The 12,665-nt window shown below is 39.1% G+C and overlaps 1 protein-coding gene across 3 annotated transcripts in view; it reads right to left on the bottom strand.

Annotated features, from left to right (window-relative positions):
- The window catches only part of SH3GL3 (SH3 domain containing GRB2 like 3, endophilin A3), a 104,467-nt gene that overhangs the window by 46,786 nt on the left and 45,016 nt on the right, over window positions 1-12,665 (bottom strand). For 2 of the 3 annotated variants that reach the window (XM_055556209.1, XM_055556208.1), the window contains exon 2: window positions 5,012-5,080. In XM_055556209.1, coding sequence (XP_055412184.1) covers window positions 5,012-5,080 — 69 coding nt within the window. Of the gene's footprint in view, window positions 1-5,011; window positions 5,081-12,665 lie in introns of those variants that run through there. The other variant, XM_055556210.1, reaches the window with a different exon arrangement.

The raw sequence follows: 12,665 nt of genomic DNA on the forward strand, positions 1-12,665 counted from the left end.
TCAACAGAAAAACAAACAGAAGAATAAATTTCATTAAGTTAGTATTTATAACAACACTGTTATAATGATTTTAAATTCAACATTTTGGGTAGAGGGAATATTTTCTTAACTTTTAGATTCTGGGACATCCTTTCAATAATTGCTCCTCCCAATGACAGTGGAGAACACTAACTTCTTTTTCAGCATTAAAATGAATATTAATGTAATATTTAGGAAACTTGGAAAAGTTATTATGCTCCACTAGATTATTGGATATACTTGAAGGTCTCTCAAAACCAAGCCAACCAATTCTGGACACTCTGGCTGTTGGTTAACCAGAAGATAAATGTGAGCATATACAGTAAAGTTAACTATGCACATTTCAATAGCTTTATTTTATACCATCAATAGTCAAAAAGAGAATGTTTTACAGTAAAAGGATATTCCACTCATGAGAACAATTTAAAAATCATCAAAATAATGAGAATAAATATTTGTTTTAGGTTTGATGTTAAGTTTGAGGGGATCCTAAGCAATTTGGGAATTTGCCTAATAAGTTTGAGGGAATCCTAAGCAATGCATTTGTATTGTAGTTTGAAAACTCTAAGGGAATTTGCCTAATTATATAATGAGTTGGTGATAAATGTGTAAGCATTTCATCTGTTAAGTGTATGACTTAATGGAACCTAAAGTGAAGTTCACTAAAAATGATCGCCATTTTTCTATACTGAAGTTGTTCTTGTTTAGTCGCTAAGTTGTGTCCAACTCTTTGCAATCCCATGGACTGTAGCCTGCCAGGCTCCTCTGTCCATGGGATTTCCCAGGCAAGAATACTGGAGTGGGTTGCCATTTCCTCCTCCAGGGGATCTTCCCGACCCAGGGATCAAACCCATGTCTCCTACATTGGCTGACAGATTCTTTACCACTGAGCCACAAGGAAAACCCAATACTGAAATTACTAAATATATGAATAAGATCCATATGTTTAGCTTAAAGCTTAAGACCTGGGTTTGAGATTTATAACTTTGTATAAATTCAATATTAATTAAAGCACAACTTGGAATGGTCATTCCATGTACACAATTCTCTTGGGACATGAAAAGTCACCAGGCATCTAAGAATCACCTCTGAAGGGTGAGGGTGAAAGGAGGTAGAGGCGAGAATATTTTTTTACTTAGACTCTTCTATTTCTTTGGGGGAAAAACGCCAAGAAACAAATGGCCCAAAACTCTGCACATACTGGCAGTGCTTCCAAGACAGCCCAGGAATCAATACAGGGAACGAATCCTTTACAAATGAGAGAGGATGCCACTAACCATGTTGGCAAATGTGGTCAATCAAGATAAACACTGAAAAAATAACTCATTGCATAAAAAACAAAAAAATTAAAAACAAAACCTTGCTTCTAGAATAAGTGGAAATACTGGGAGTAGGGTGGGTATTGGAGAAGACAATGGCACCCCACTCCAGTACTCTTGCCTGGAAAATCCCATGGATGGAGGAGCCTGGTAGGCTGCAGTCCATGGGGTCGCTAGGAGTCCGACACGACTGAGCAACTTCAGTTTCACTTTTCACTTTGATGCACTGGAGAAGGAAATGGTAACCTACTCCAGTGTTCTTGCCTGGAGGATCCCAGGGATGGGGGAGCCTGGTGGGCTGCCATCTATGGGGTCGCACAGAGTCGGACACGACTGAAGCGACTTAGCGGCAGCAACACGGTGGGTACATGTGTTCAAATTAAGAAAATGCAATGAAGGGATTTCCCTGATGGTCCAGTAGTTAAGACTTCACCCTCCAATGTAAGGGGTGTGGGTTCAAACCCTGGTCAGGGAGCTAAGATTCCACATGTCTTGCAGCCAAAAAATCCAAAGCTTAAAACAGAAGCAGTACTGTAACAAATTTGATGAAGACTTTTAAATTGTCTACATCAAAAAAAAGAAAAATCTTTAAAAAAAAAAAAGGAAGAAAATGCAATGTACATATCTCAGCAAACCACCAGGACATATGGGAGAAAGCAGAGAGGTGACAATTATTTTTGTAATGCCTCCCTGGGCATTTTTGGTGGCTAATTAACCCTAGAATTTCCATGTGTGTTGGTACCTACCTCTGAGGTGCCCCAAAGTCTTGGTTCCTGACACTCCCAGACCTCAGTCCTTACAGAGCTGCTGGCAGTCCTGGTTTACATACAATATTCTCTTTTTTAAAAAATTATTTAAAGAATCCACATCTGTCTTTGTATCTTTCTTATTCCCTATGTAGTTTATCTGTGTTTTCCCTTCTCCCTCTCTTGCTGATGCTTACTAGATGTGGTCTTTCAAAAAAAAGATAATTCTTGGTTTTATTGATTGATTCTACCTTTTTGCTGTTATTATTGTGTATTTGATTAATCTCTCATTTATCTGTATTGATTTCTTACTTTCACCTAGAGTGATTTGTTTTGCTGTTATTTTCCTACTTTTTGGTTTGAATGATTTATTCATTCTCTTCCAACATTTATTTTCTATTAAATGCATTTAAGACAGCTATATATCACAGGTTTTGACACATAGAGTTCTCATGACTAAGTGATCTTTAATTTTACTTTCCATTTCCTCTTGAGATAAGAATTATTTTTGCACGTTCTTCCATTTCCAAACATCCAGAATTTGGAAACTATACCCTCCTTGTAATTCTTGTGTTCCACGATTTTACTTAGGAAATTTGTTTTTTTTCCTACAGTTCAGTAAATAATTGATTACTGAAACTGTTTTGAAGGAATTTGAAGTGAATATAAATTCTCAATTTGAGAAATGAAGACTATATTTACTTACAATCAAATTTATTAGTCATATTTTATGCAAATTCCCTTTGATCCTATTATTGTCAATTTAATCTGTTATTTTATGGGAAAGCTATGCATTTTTGTCAGTTCTCTAAGTATTTCTGATTGCTTTTGCCTTCTATATTTAGATGCCATGTTATATGATGCATAATGTTATATGATGTCATAGTATTCCAATAGACCACATGATACATCTTCCTATGTTTTAAAATCTTCTTTTTCCAGTTATCATTCTTTTAGCCTCAGATTTTACTTTGACATCACTTTTATCCCTCTGTTGCGTATGGTTAGCACTTGTCATGGAATATCTTCATTTGTTGTTGTTGTTCCATCGCTAAGTCGTATCTGACTCTTTGTAACCCCATGGACTACACCAGGCCAGGCTTCTCTGTCCATGGGATTCTCTAGGCAAGAATACTGGAGTGGGTTGCCATGCCCTCCTCCAGGGAATTTTTCTAACCCAGGGATCGAACCCACATTTCTCATGTCTCCTGCATTGGCAGGCGGGTTCTTTACCACTGAACCAACATTAACTTTGTCATGTCTACGTTATGTTTCAGGTGAGTCTAATATCATCTAATTCACCTGTTGTAGAAAGTCCTTAAAGCTTCTTGTCACCTATTAGATATTTCCATGCTTTTTGATGCTGTAATAAAACAGATAATAATTTTATTTTTATATTTGTTCTGTCACTCACTTGGGTTTTGGGAGGAAAAAGAAGTAATCAAGAGAGGTTTCAGTCCATCAACTAAAACTAAAATTCCTGAAATGTGCTTTTAAATTTAACCTTTCAACTGAATCACTTTGTTAGTAATAAAGTTGCATAAAATATCTTTATTTATCAAGAAATTTTAAAGTAATTTTAGGTATGCCAATGATGTTTAAATGTTCTGTGTTTCTCATTCTTCCAAAACTGTTTCCAAAAGCAAAACAAAATAAGCTTTCTGTCAAGGCATTAGCATTTCTAGAAAATTAACTGTGCTCACCCAGAAAACAAGAAACTCCCCGGAAAACAGTGAGGCCAGGTGCAGAGCATCCTGTAGAGGGTAACCCCACACACACCCTCCATGGCACAGTCTGGGGCTGGACTCCCTTCCCCAGAATCTGCTGAAAGCCCTGCTACCTGCTACAGCCTGTATCCTCCATGTTACACCCGAGGAAGCCTTTCCTTCGAAAGCAGAGAAAGCTTTGATTTCTCTCAGCCCTCTCTCATTGGGGGTGTCTGGTTATTAACACAGGGTTATGTTTAAAGGTCCCAAAACAAAAGGGAAGGGAACTGAGGAGATTGATAAGTAGTGATGGTCCCACTTTTGCCTCCACCTAAACTATTCACGGGCTTCCCTTGTGACTTAGTGATAAAGAACATGCCTGCCAATGCAGGAGACACAGGTTCCATTCCTGGGTCAGGAAGGTCCCCTGGAGAAGGAAATGGCACCCGCTCCATTAGTCTTGCCTGGGAAATCCCATAGACAGAGGGGCCTGGCAGGATACAGCCCATGGGGTCGCAAGAGTTAGAAATGACTTTGACTAAACAACAATAGCAAAGGACTTCACACAGGTGACCCAGAAGCTTGTTCAGAGACACAGAGTCCATAATCTTCCTTTGGAATATGATAACAATCATTTCTATAGTACACTCACTGGATTTTTTAAATGCTTTCACACATATAATTTTTTTTTTGCATAATTCTTAAAACATCCATGTGAGGCAAGCAGAACACACATTATCATCCTTGTGTCACAGGTCACGAAAGTTTGAAACAGCTTATCCAAGTAGACGCAGCTACTTCCAGTGGCAGAACCAAGATAAAAATTGTTATGCAGCTGCTGTAACACATGGAAACAGAGTCCTCCACACATTAGATCAATGTTTACCTATTTGAAGAGTCTTCTCCCAATAATACATTTTGACTCTCCAAGATACTTAATCACAATTACTTCAGCTGCAACTGTTCACCAAGATGGGCCATCTTTTGAGCATTCTGACTTTGTCCAGTAGAGGGCACAAGTTAGCCATAGCCCATCTCTCAAGGGCCAGCATCTTTATTTGAACTTGGACGTAACGAAAGAACTGCCTTTTGGATTCCATAATCTACACTTTAATTCATACCTCCTAGATCCCCACTCTAATATCCTTTACGATACCAGTATATCTCATATCACAGTAAAAGTCAAATTTACAAGATAATTCACATTAAAATGTTCTCTTACCCGTTCCATGTCCAGAAATTCGTCATCTAGTTTTGTTCCTTCAACACCACTTATTTTTTCACTAAACAGCTGTAGAAATAAACACAAGTAATTGTTTGTACAATCATTCATTATCACAGTATTTGACCCAAATTATTACCAAAAAAAAAATGTTCAATTCCAAATTGTTGGATTTTTTGGACAAAGTCCTTTAAGAAAATCATTGGAGGGGATAACCATAGTTAAGAATATGGGAAAATACACACTCCTCACTCATTCAACAGACACCTATTATGCACCTAGTATATGTAAAACACCGGAGAAGGCAATGGCAACCCACTCCAGTACTCTTGCCTGGAAAATCCCATGGATGGAAGAGCCTGGTGGGCTGCAGTCCATGGGGTCGCGAAGAGTCGGACACGACTAAAGCGACTTAGCAGCAGCAGCATATGTAAAACACAAGGCAGTTTCTCTAGTAGAAACATAAATAAGATCTTTTATCTTTGTTGTGGCAAGTGGGATCTTTACTTGTGGCATGTGAGGTCTAGTTCCCTGACCAGGGATGGACCCAGGGCCCCTGCATTGGGAGTGTGGAGTCTTAACCACTGGACCACGTTATTTTGAACAAACTAAGGTTCATCTGTGTTAAGGAGGAGATGGAGAATGAATGGCGTAACTGATTTAATAAGGTATGAGAAGTATCTGCTTTATGTAATTAGTGGTAACTACTAAAAGCACCAAACAACTAATATACATATAGTACTATGAGTTATAACATAATATCCATACCAGCACATCAGTGGAAAGTCAATGTTTTCCTATCCAAAAGAAAACAAAGATAAAGGACATTCAGGAGAACATAAAAGGTGACAAGTGGAAACTACAAAATTAAGATAGTAATCACAAGTCCAAGAAGGTCAGTAATCATTATCTATGCAAATAAGTTCAACACATGAAAGGATAATTAATGGAGTCGATTTTTAAAATCCAGCTATATAGAGCTTTTAAGAGACATACCTAAAATGCAACACACAGGAGAGTGAAAATATTAATAGACAAATTATCTTCTTGTTGTTGTTTAGTTGCTAGGTCATGTCCGACTCTTTGTAGCCCGACAGGCTTCTCTGTCCATGGGATTTTCCAGGCAAGGATACTAGAGTGGGTTGCATTTCCTTCTCCAGGAGATCTTCCCAACCCAGGGATTGAACCCAGATCTCCTATATTGCAGGCAGATTCTTTAGCGTCTGCAGCCATGAAATTAAAAGACACTTGCTCCTTGGAAGAAAAGCTATGACAAACCTAGAGAGCGTATTAAAAAACAAAGACATCTCTTTGCCGACAAAGGTCCATATAGTCTAAGCTATGGTTTTTCCAGTAGTCATGTATGGATGTGAGAGTTGGACCATAAAGAAGGCTGTGCGCTAAAGAATTGATGCTTTCAAATTGTGATGCTAGAGAAAACTTGAGAGTCCCTTGGACTGCAAGGAGATCAAACTAGTCAGTCCTAAAGGAAATCAACCCTGAATATTCATGGGAAGGACTGATGCTGAAGCTGAAGCTCCAATGCTTTGGCCACCTGATGTGACGAGCCAACTCATTGGAAAAGACCCTGATGCTGGGAAAGATTAAGGGCAGGAGGAGAAGGGGAAACAGAGGATGAGATGGTTAAATAGCATCATCAACTCAATGGACAAACTCCCGGAGACACGGAAGGACAGGGAAGCCTGGCCTGCTATAGTCCATAGGGTCTCAGAGAGTCAGACACAACTTAGCGACTGAAGAACGACAACAAAATTAATAAAGAGAGACCTGATCTAATAATAAATGGAGCAATTCACCAAAATTCTGGTATAATATAATCTATCTAACAGCATAACTTAGAAAAAAAATAAAGCAAAAACTGAGAGAAATAACTGAAATAACAAATCCACAGTCATTAAGGAGATTTTAGCACAACTCTCTCAGAAAACTGGCAGATCAAACATGATTAAAAGAAAATAACTTGGAAGAGACACATATAGTTTTAATGATCAAATTAATATCCTTGATAAAATATGCACAAATATATATATCCCTCCAACTAATAAACAGATAATATATAGTCTTTGCAAGTACAGATAGAACATTAGAAACAGTGATCATTTACTAGGTCACAAATCAGTCAATACCATACAGAACACATTTTTAACCACAATTCAATTAAATTAGAAATCAACCCAATATAAATAAATATGCAGGTATAAAGTTTTAAAATTCAGTCCTAAATAACAATGAGTTTAAAAGGAAGTCCCAAGAGGAATTACCAAAAAAAAAAAAATTTAATAATGAAGATACATCAAAACCTGTGAGATGCAGCAAAATCAGTGTTTTGAAATCAATGTGTTACTTTAAATTCATTAAAAAAAAAAAAAAACCACCTCCATGTTTCAAACTGATACATGTCATTCAATCTAATTCAACAAACATCTGAAAGTCTACCAACTACGTCAATATGCTAAACGTACAAAGATCAATCAATCTGCATACATTTCAGGGCTTCCCTAGCAGCAGCAGCTGGTGGCTCAGTAGTAAAGAATCTGCTTGCCAATGCAGGGGACATGGGTTCAGTCCCTGGTCCAGGAAGATCCCATATACAGCAGAGCAACTAATCTCGTGCACCACAACTACTGAGCCTGTGCTCCAGAGCCCGGGAACCACAACTGCTGAGCCCACATGCTGAACTACTGAAGCCTGTGCTCCGCAACAAGAGAAGCCACCACAGTGAGAAGCCCGAGCACCGCAACTAGAGAGTAGCCCCTGCTCGCCACAATTAGAGAAAAGCCCATGCAGCAATGAAGACCCAGTACAGCCAAAAATAGATAAACTTCCTTAAATACATTGCAACCACTTACACGGAGAAGCAGAAGTAAATGGCCATAACACAATGAGATGCAGAATAGAGAGAAGCACAATTTGTTCTTCAAACCCAGACGGAGGAAAGCAAATTAAATGGATGAGAAGGTGCCAAGAAATTCCCAGAACTGACCAAAAGGGGGACAAGGAGATTCATTAGGAGATAAGGGACACACACACAGTGAAGAGGCAGACAGTGGAAAAGTGTCCAAATTTTAGTCTAAAACTCTATCTACCCTCTTCAGCCTTAAACACTAGTAAGCCCTCACTGATCCAGCTTCTCCATCACAAATACTGCATCTGACCTGGGTTTGCGAGATGGAAGTACCGAATCCAAAATACACATAGCTAAGGAAATGTGTCTCCTGTGATTGTCCCCTCATGAGAAAAAGGATCATGTTTCCAATTAGACCTGTTTCCAGGATGGCCTGTTGCTATAATCAGAGATGACAATCTTCATTCACCATCTACTTCTCGGCGGGCTCCAATTTAATCAATAATGGGAAAATAAAAACCGTTTTCAAAGACTACAACAGAGCAGTGATGCAAAAGACATTTATTTGGGAGACATGAAGTTTTTGCTTTTCATCTAGATGTGTTGGGGTTTTAGTGGTAAATGTTAACACAGCCTTGGACTTCTGCTCGTGCAAAAAAAAAAAATCTGTTTTCAAAGAACTCTTGGCTTCTCCAACTTCTTCCCTTTTATGAAGCAAGAAATTAGACAGCAAGAAAGCCAGAACCTAGGAGAAAATGTAAAGAAGCAGATTTTATACCGCAGGATTCCAGAACGTGTTTTGGAACAGTATTTTCCAACACATGTGCCACAAAACACCTGCTGCATGGGATACGAGTAAGAGTCGTACAAAAGAACAGCTCCTTCACCATGTCCTTGGAAACGTGGCGATAAACAAAATTAAGCAGACATCTACTAAAAGAGACTTTTCAGAGACTTTAAAGTGGAAATGGGCATTGTTGATTTCCAAGAGGGTGCATGTAAGATAGAGCATTTCCCACCCATCTCTGGTCATGGGAGATGTCTCAGCCGAGTAGTATGTGCTTTGAGAAGCCCTGAACCAAAAATTTCACCTTCTCTACTGGCTCCTTTTTTTTTTTTTTTTTCTCTCATTCAACAAGTCAGTAGTTATGTCCTGCTGTTATCAGCTTGGAAAACAAGACAATACTCAAGTATAAATCTAAATCATGAAGGTTATTTGTAAGTTGTTAACATTAGGAAATGAGCACAGGGCACTTGTGAGTTCTCTGTGCTAGTTTTGCAACTTTTCTGTAAGTCTAAAAATATTTCAAAATACAAGATGATTTTTAAAAATCTCTGAAGGCAGCAGAGAGCAACCAAGGCAATCAGGATCTCAGAGGCCCAAAATCATGAAGAAGGGAAACACACTGAGAAGAGCAATACATTCACAGCTGCTTTTTCCCTTAGGGGAAATTCCTGCCACACATGATATAAAAGCTAAACAGAAAGCCTGAGCCTAGAACCTGCAGCAGCCTTGCTGGGCTGGGAAGAGGGAAACTGAAGTGCACTCTAACCTAGGAAATCAGGCTAGAAGAGGCCAAAATTCCAGGGAAAGAAAAAAGGACATATAAAGAAGTAAACCCAATAGGCTGTATGCAATTTTCTCTCAAGGCTTTTGACAGTTCTTAAGCTGCATATGCACAAGGCAAGATGCTTGGCTACCAGCAAAAAGTGGCTGCTAGAAGGCTAAAGATCGAAGTGGAGATTTCTGCATTATCACAGTGATCAAGCGACATAATTATAGAGTTCAAGATGCCCAACAACAAGGAACCTCAGTAAACACCCTGCGTTTTTGGTTCAAACCCTGAAGGCCTAAAGGCCTAAGACTAACTGCAAGGTTGAAAGAGATGGGCCCTCACAAAGCCTGATATGCAAACTTGACTTTGTTCAGTCCCTGTTTGCATCAAGGTTATTGACCTTTACCCTCATTACGTGGCAGAATAAAACTTTCTCTCTGGAGGAAATCTTCATATACAGCATCCACCATTAAAATAAAATAAAAAATCATTTATCATGCCAAGAGACTGAACCAAACAACTGAAAATTAAGGGAAAAATAATAATCCAATAGGCAATCCCAATACTGACATCAAAAATTATCTTTAAGATAATTATGATTGGCAAACCCACAGCTAATATCATAGTTGTGAAAAAAGGAAAGCTATCCTTCTAAAATTAGGAACGAGACAAGGATGTTCACTCTCACTACTCTTATTCAACATGGTATTGGAAGGCCTCTAGTTAGGCAGAGAAGAAATAAAAGGCATCCATATTGGAAAGGAAGAAGTAAAACTGTCACAATTTTCAGATGATGTGATTTAGTATATTTAAAACCCTGAAGATTTCACTTAAAAACTATAGAGACAATAAATACAGTAAAGCTGTAGGGTATAATATCAATATGAAAAAGTCTGTTGCAGACGTAGAGAATGAACTGACCATTGTTGGCAGGAAGGATGGGGGAAAGGGGTAGTTTTATTCAATGCACATAAAATTTAAAAACAGAAAAAACTAACCCATGATGAAAGAAATAAATGTAATGGTTATCTTTAATTCAGGGTTACCAGGGAGCATTTCAAGGAGCCGGTCATGTTCTACATTGTGAATTGGTTTTGTGGACGTGTTCACGTTGTTCAAATACATCAAGCTACATATGTGTGAGCTGTCACTTCCCTGTATGTATATTTTATTTCAATTAAAAAAAATGTTTAACTCACTCTCCCATGAGCCCTGCATTCAATGCTTTCAATATTTGCAATTATCATATTTTCATCATTTATTTATCCACAAGGAAGCTTAATAAACAATACTGGTCCACTTCTTCCTCCCTTGTCTCAATAATAGAAATAAAGTTCATTGTCTGACTATTTACATCTGGAAGGGTCTGCTTCTTAGAACTGTGACTAAACCATACAGAATCGAATCACCTAGATTCAAAAGAACAAAAAGCCTGTAGGCTATTACATGGTATTGCATCCACTGTGCCCTAAATGCCGCTTTCAGTTTAATCGTTACAGCATCAGGATAAAGAAATTAACAAATGTCAACAAGAGAAAGGAGATAGATAAAATACCTACAGAAAATGTTGCAGACATTGAATCAAGATGGTGGCTTGAACACACACATCTTCCTCTTCACTGTACCAAATACCTTTAAATAAACTTTATATATATATAAAAAGAGAGGCATATGACACATACATAACAGTGCTGAAAAACAAAAAGGGTGCTAGCAGCAGATCAGAAATGGTGAGAAATTCCTAGAAGACAGAAAGCAGATGGGATCAGCAAGCTGAGGAAACGGACCAATATAGACATGGCAGAAAACCGCTCCCAAGATAAAAATTAATACAGAGAAATTCCAAGTCTGAATAAAATGAGCACAGATAGAACAGAGTGGGCTCCCAAGAACTCATCCAGAGACTTGATAAAAGAACCATATAGAAAGCTACAAGGATCAACGAAAACTGTCCAGCCTGTCCCCATTCCCACATCTGTACCTGAGGGCAGGGTCTGCAGTTACTCCATTTTTGGTTCAAACCCCTGACATACTGCTGATTAGAAAATAACTGGGAAAATTATGGAAGCTCTCTGTGCCTCCAATTCCTTATCTGCAAAATGTAGAGATATAAGCATTATTACATATATATAGTCAACATTATATATGTGAATATATATAATACATATATTATATAATCGATATACATGGGTGCATGCGTGCTAAGTCACTTCAGTTGTGTCTGACTCTGCCACCCTATAGGCTGTACCCTCCCAGGCTCCTCTGTCCATGGGATTCCCCAGGCAAGAATACTGGAGTGGGTTGCCATGCCCTCCTCCAGGGGATCTGCCCAACCCAGGAATCAAACCCATGTCTCCTGCATCTCCTGCACTGGCCGGCAGACTTTACCACTGTGCCGTCGGGGGAAGCTACAGCTATAATAACTTGCAGCCAAACTCATTCCTACTTGATAGACCTTAGTCTTGATACACCTTGAATGGTTCTATTCAACCTGCTCTCACCAATGACCTTTTAGTTTCTAAACTCCCAAAATAAATTTTTACTCTTCACTAACATGGGCTCTCTGGGTATTCTGACTCTATTGACCAACCTCTTCTTCAGAGTTCCTCTTTTCTTGGCCTGTGGAACCTAAGTCTCTTCTCTTTTGTCCCTGGATACTCCTTTATTACCACTGAAGTTATTTTTTTTTTTCTCATCCTACACACACTCCTCCCCTTCCTACCCCCAATTCATCAGCCACTAAGTCCTATCCCACATCCCAAACATCTCTTGATTCCATTGCCTTCTCTCTGCTTCCATGAACACATCCTCCGTTCAGGCCACTACTCTGAGAACCTCCCAGCTGGGCTCTTTCAGCCCCTCCTCCACACTGCTGCCAGTCAGCTCTTCGAAATGGCAACTGAATAATGTCATTCCCCACACTGATTCAGTGGCTTCCTCTTGCCTTTAAAATAAAACCCACCTCAGCTTCCCTGGTGGCTCAGAGGTAAAAAATCTGCCTGCCAATGCAGGAGACACAGGTTCGATCCCTGACACAGGAAGATCCCACATGACACGGAGCAACCGAGCCCATGCGTCACAACTACTGAGCCTGAGCTCTAGAGCCTCAGGAGCTGCAGTTACTGAGCCAGTGTGCCAAAGCCTGAGCCCTTGAACCTGAGCTACACAAGAGAAGCCACCACAATGAGAAGCCCACACACCGCAATAGAGAGCAGACCCTGTTGGCAGTAAT

The sequence above is a fragment of the Bubalus kerabau genome, chromosome 19, assembly GCF_029407905.1.
Source record: "Bubalus kerabau isolate K-KA32 ecotype Philippines breed swamp buffalo chromosome 19, PCC_UOA_SB_1v2, whole genome shotgun sequence".
Lineage (NCBI taxonomy): Eukaryota > Metazoa > Chordata > Mammalia > Artiodactyla > Bovidae > Bubalus > Bubalus kerabau.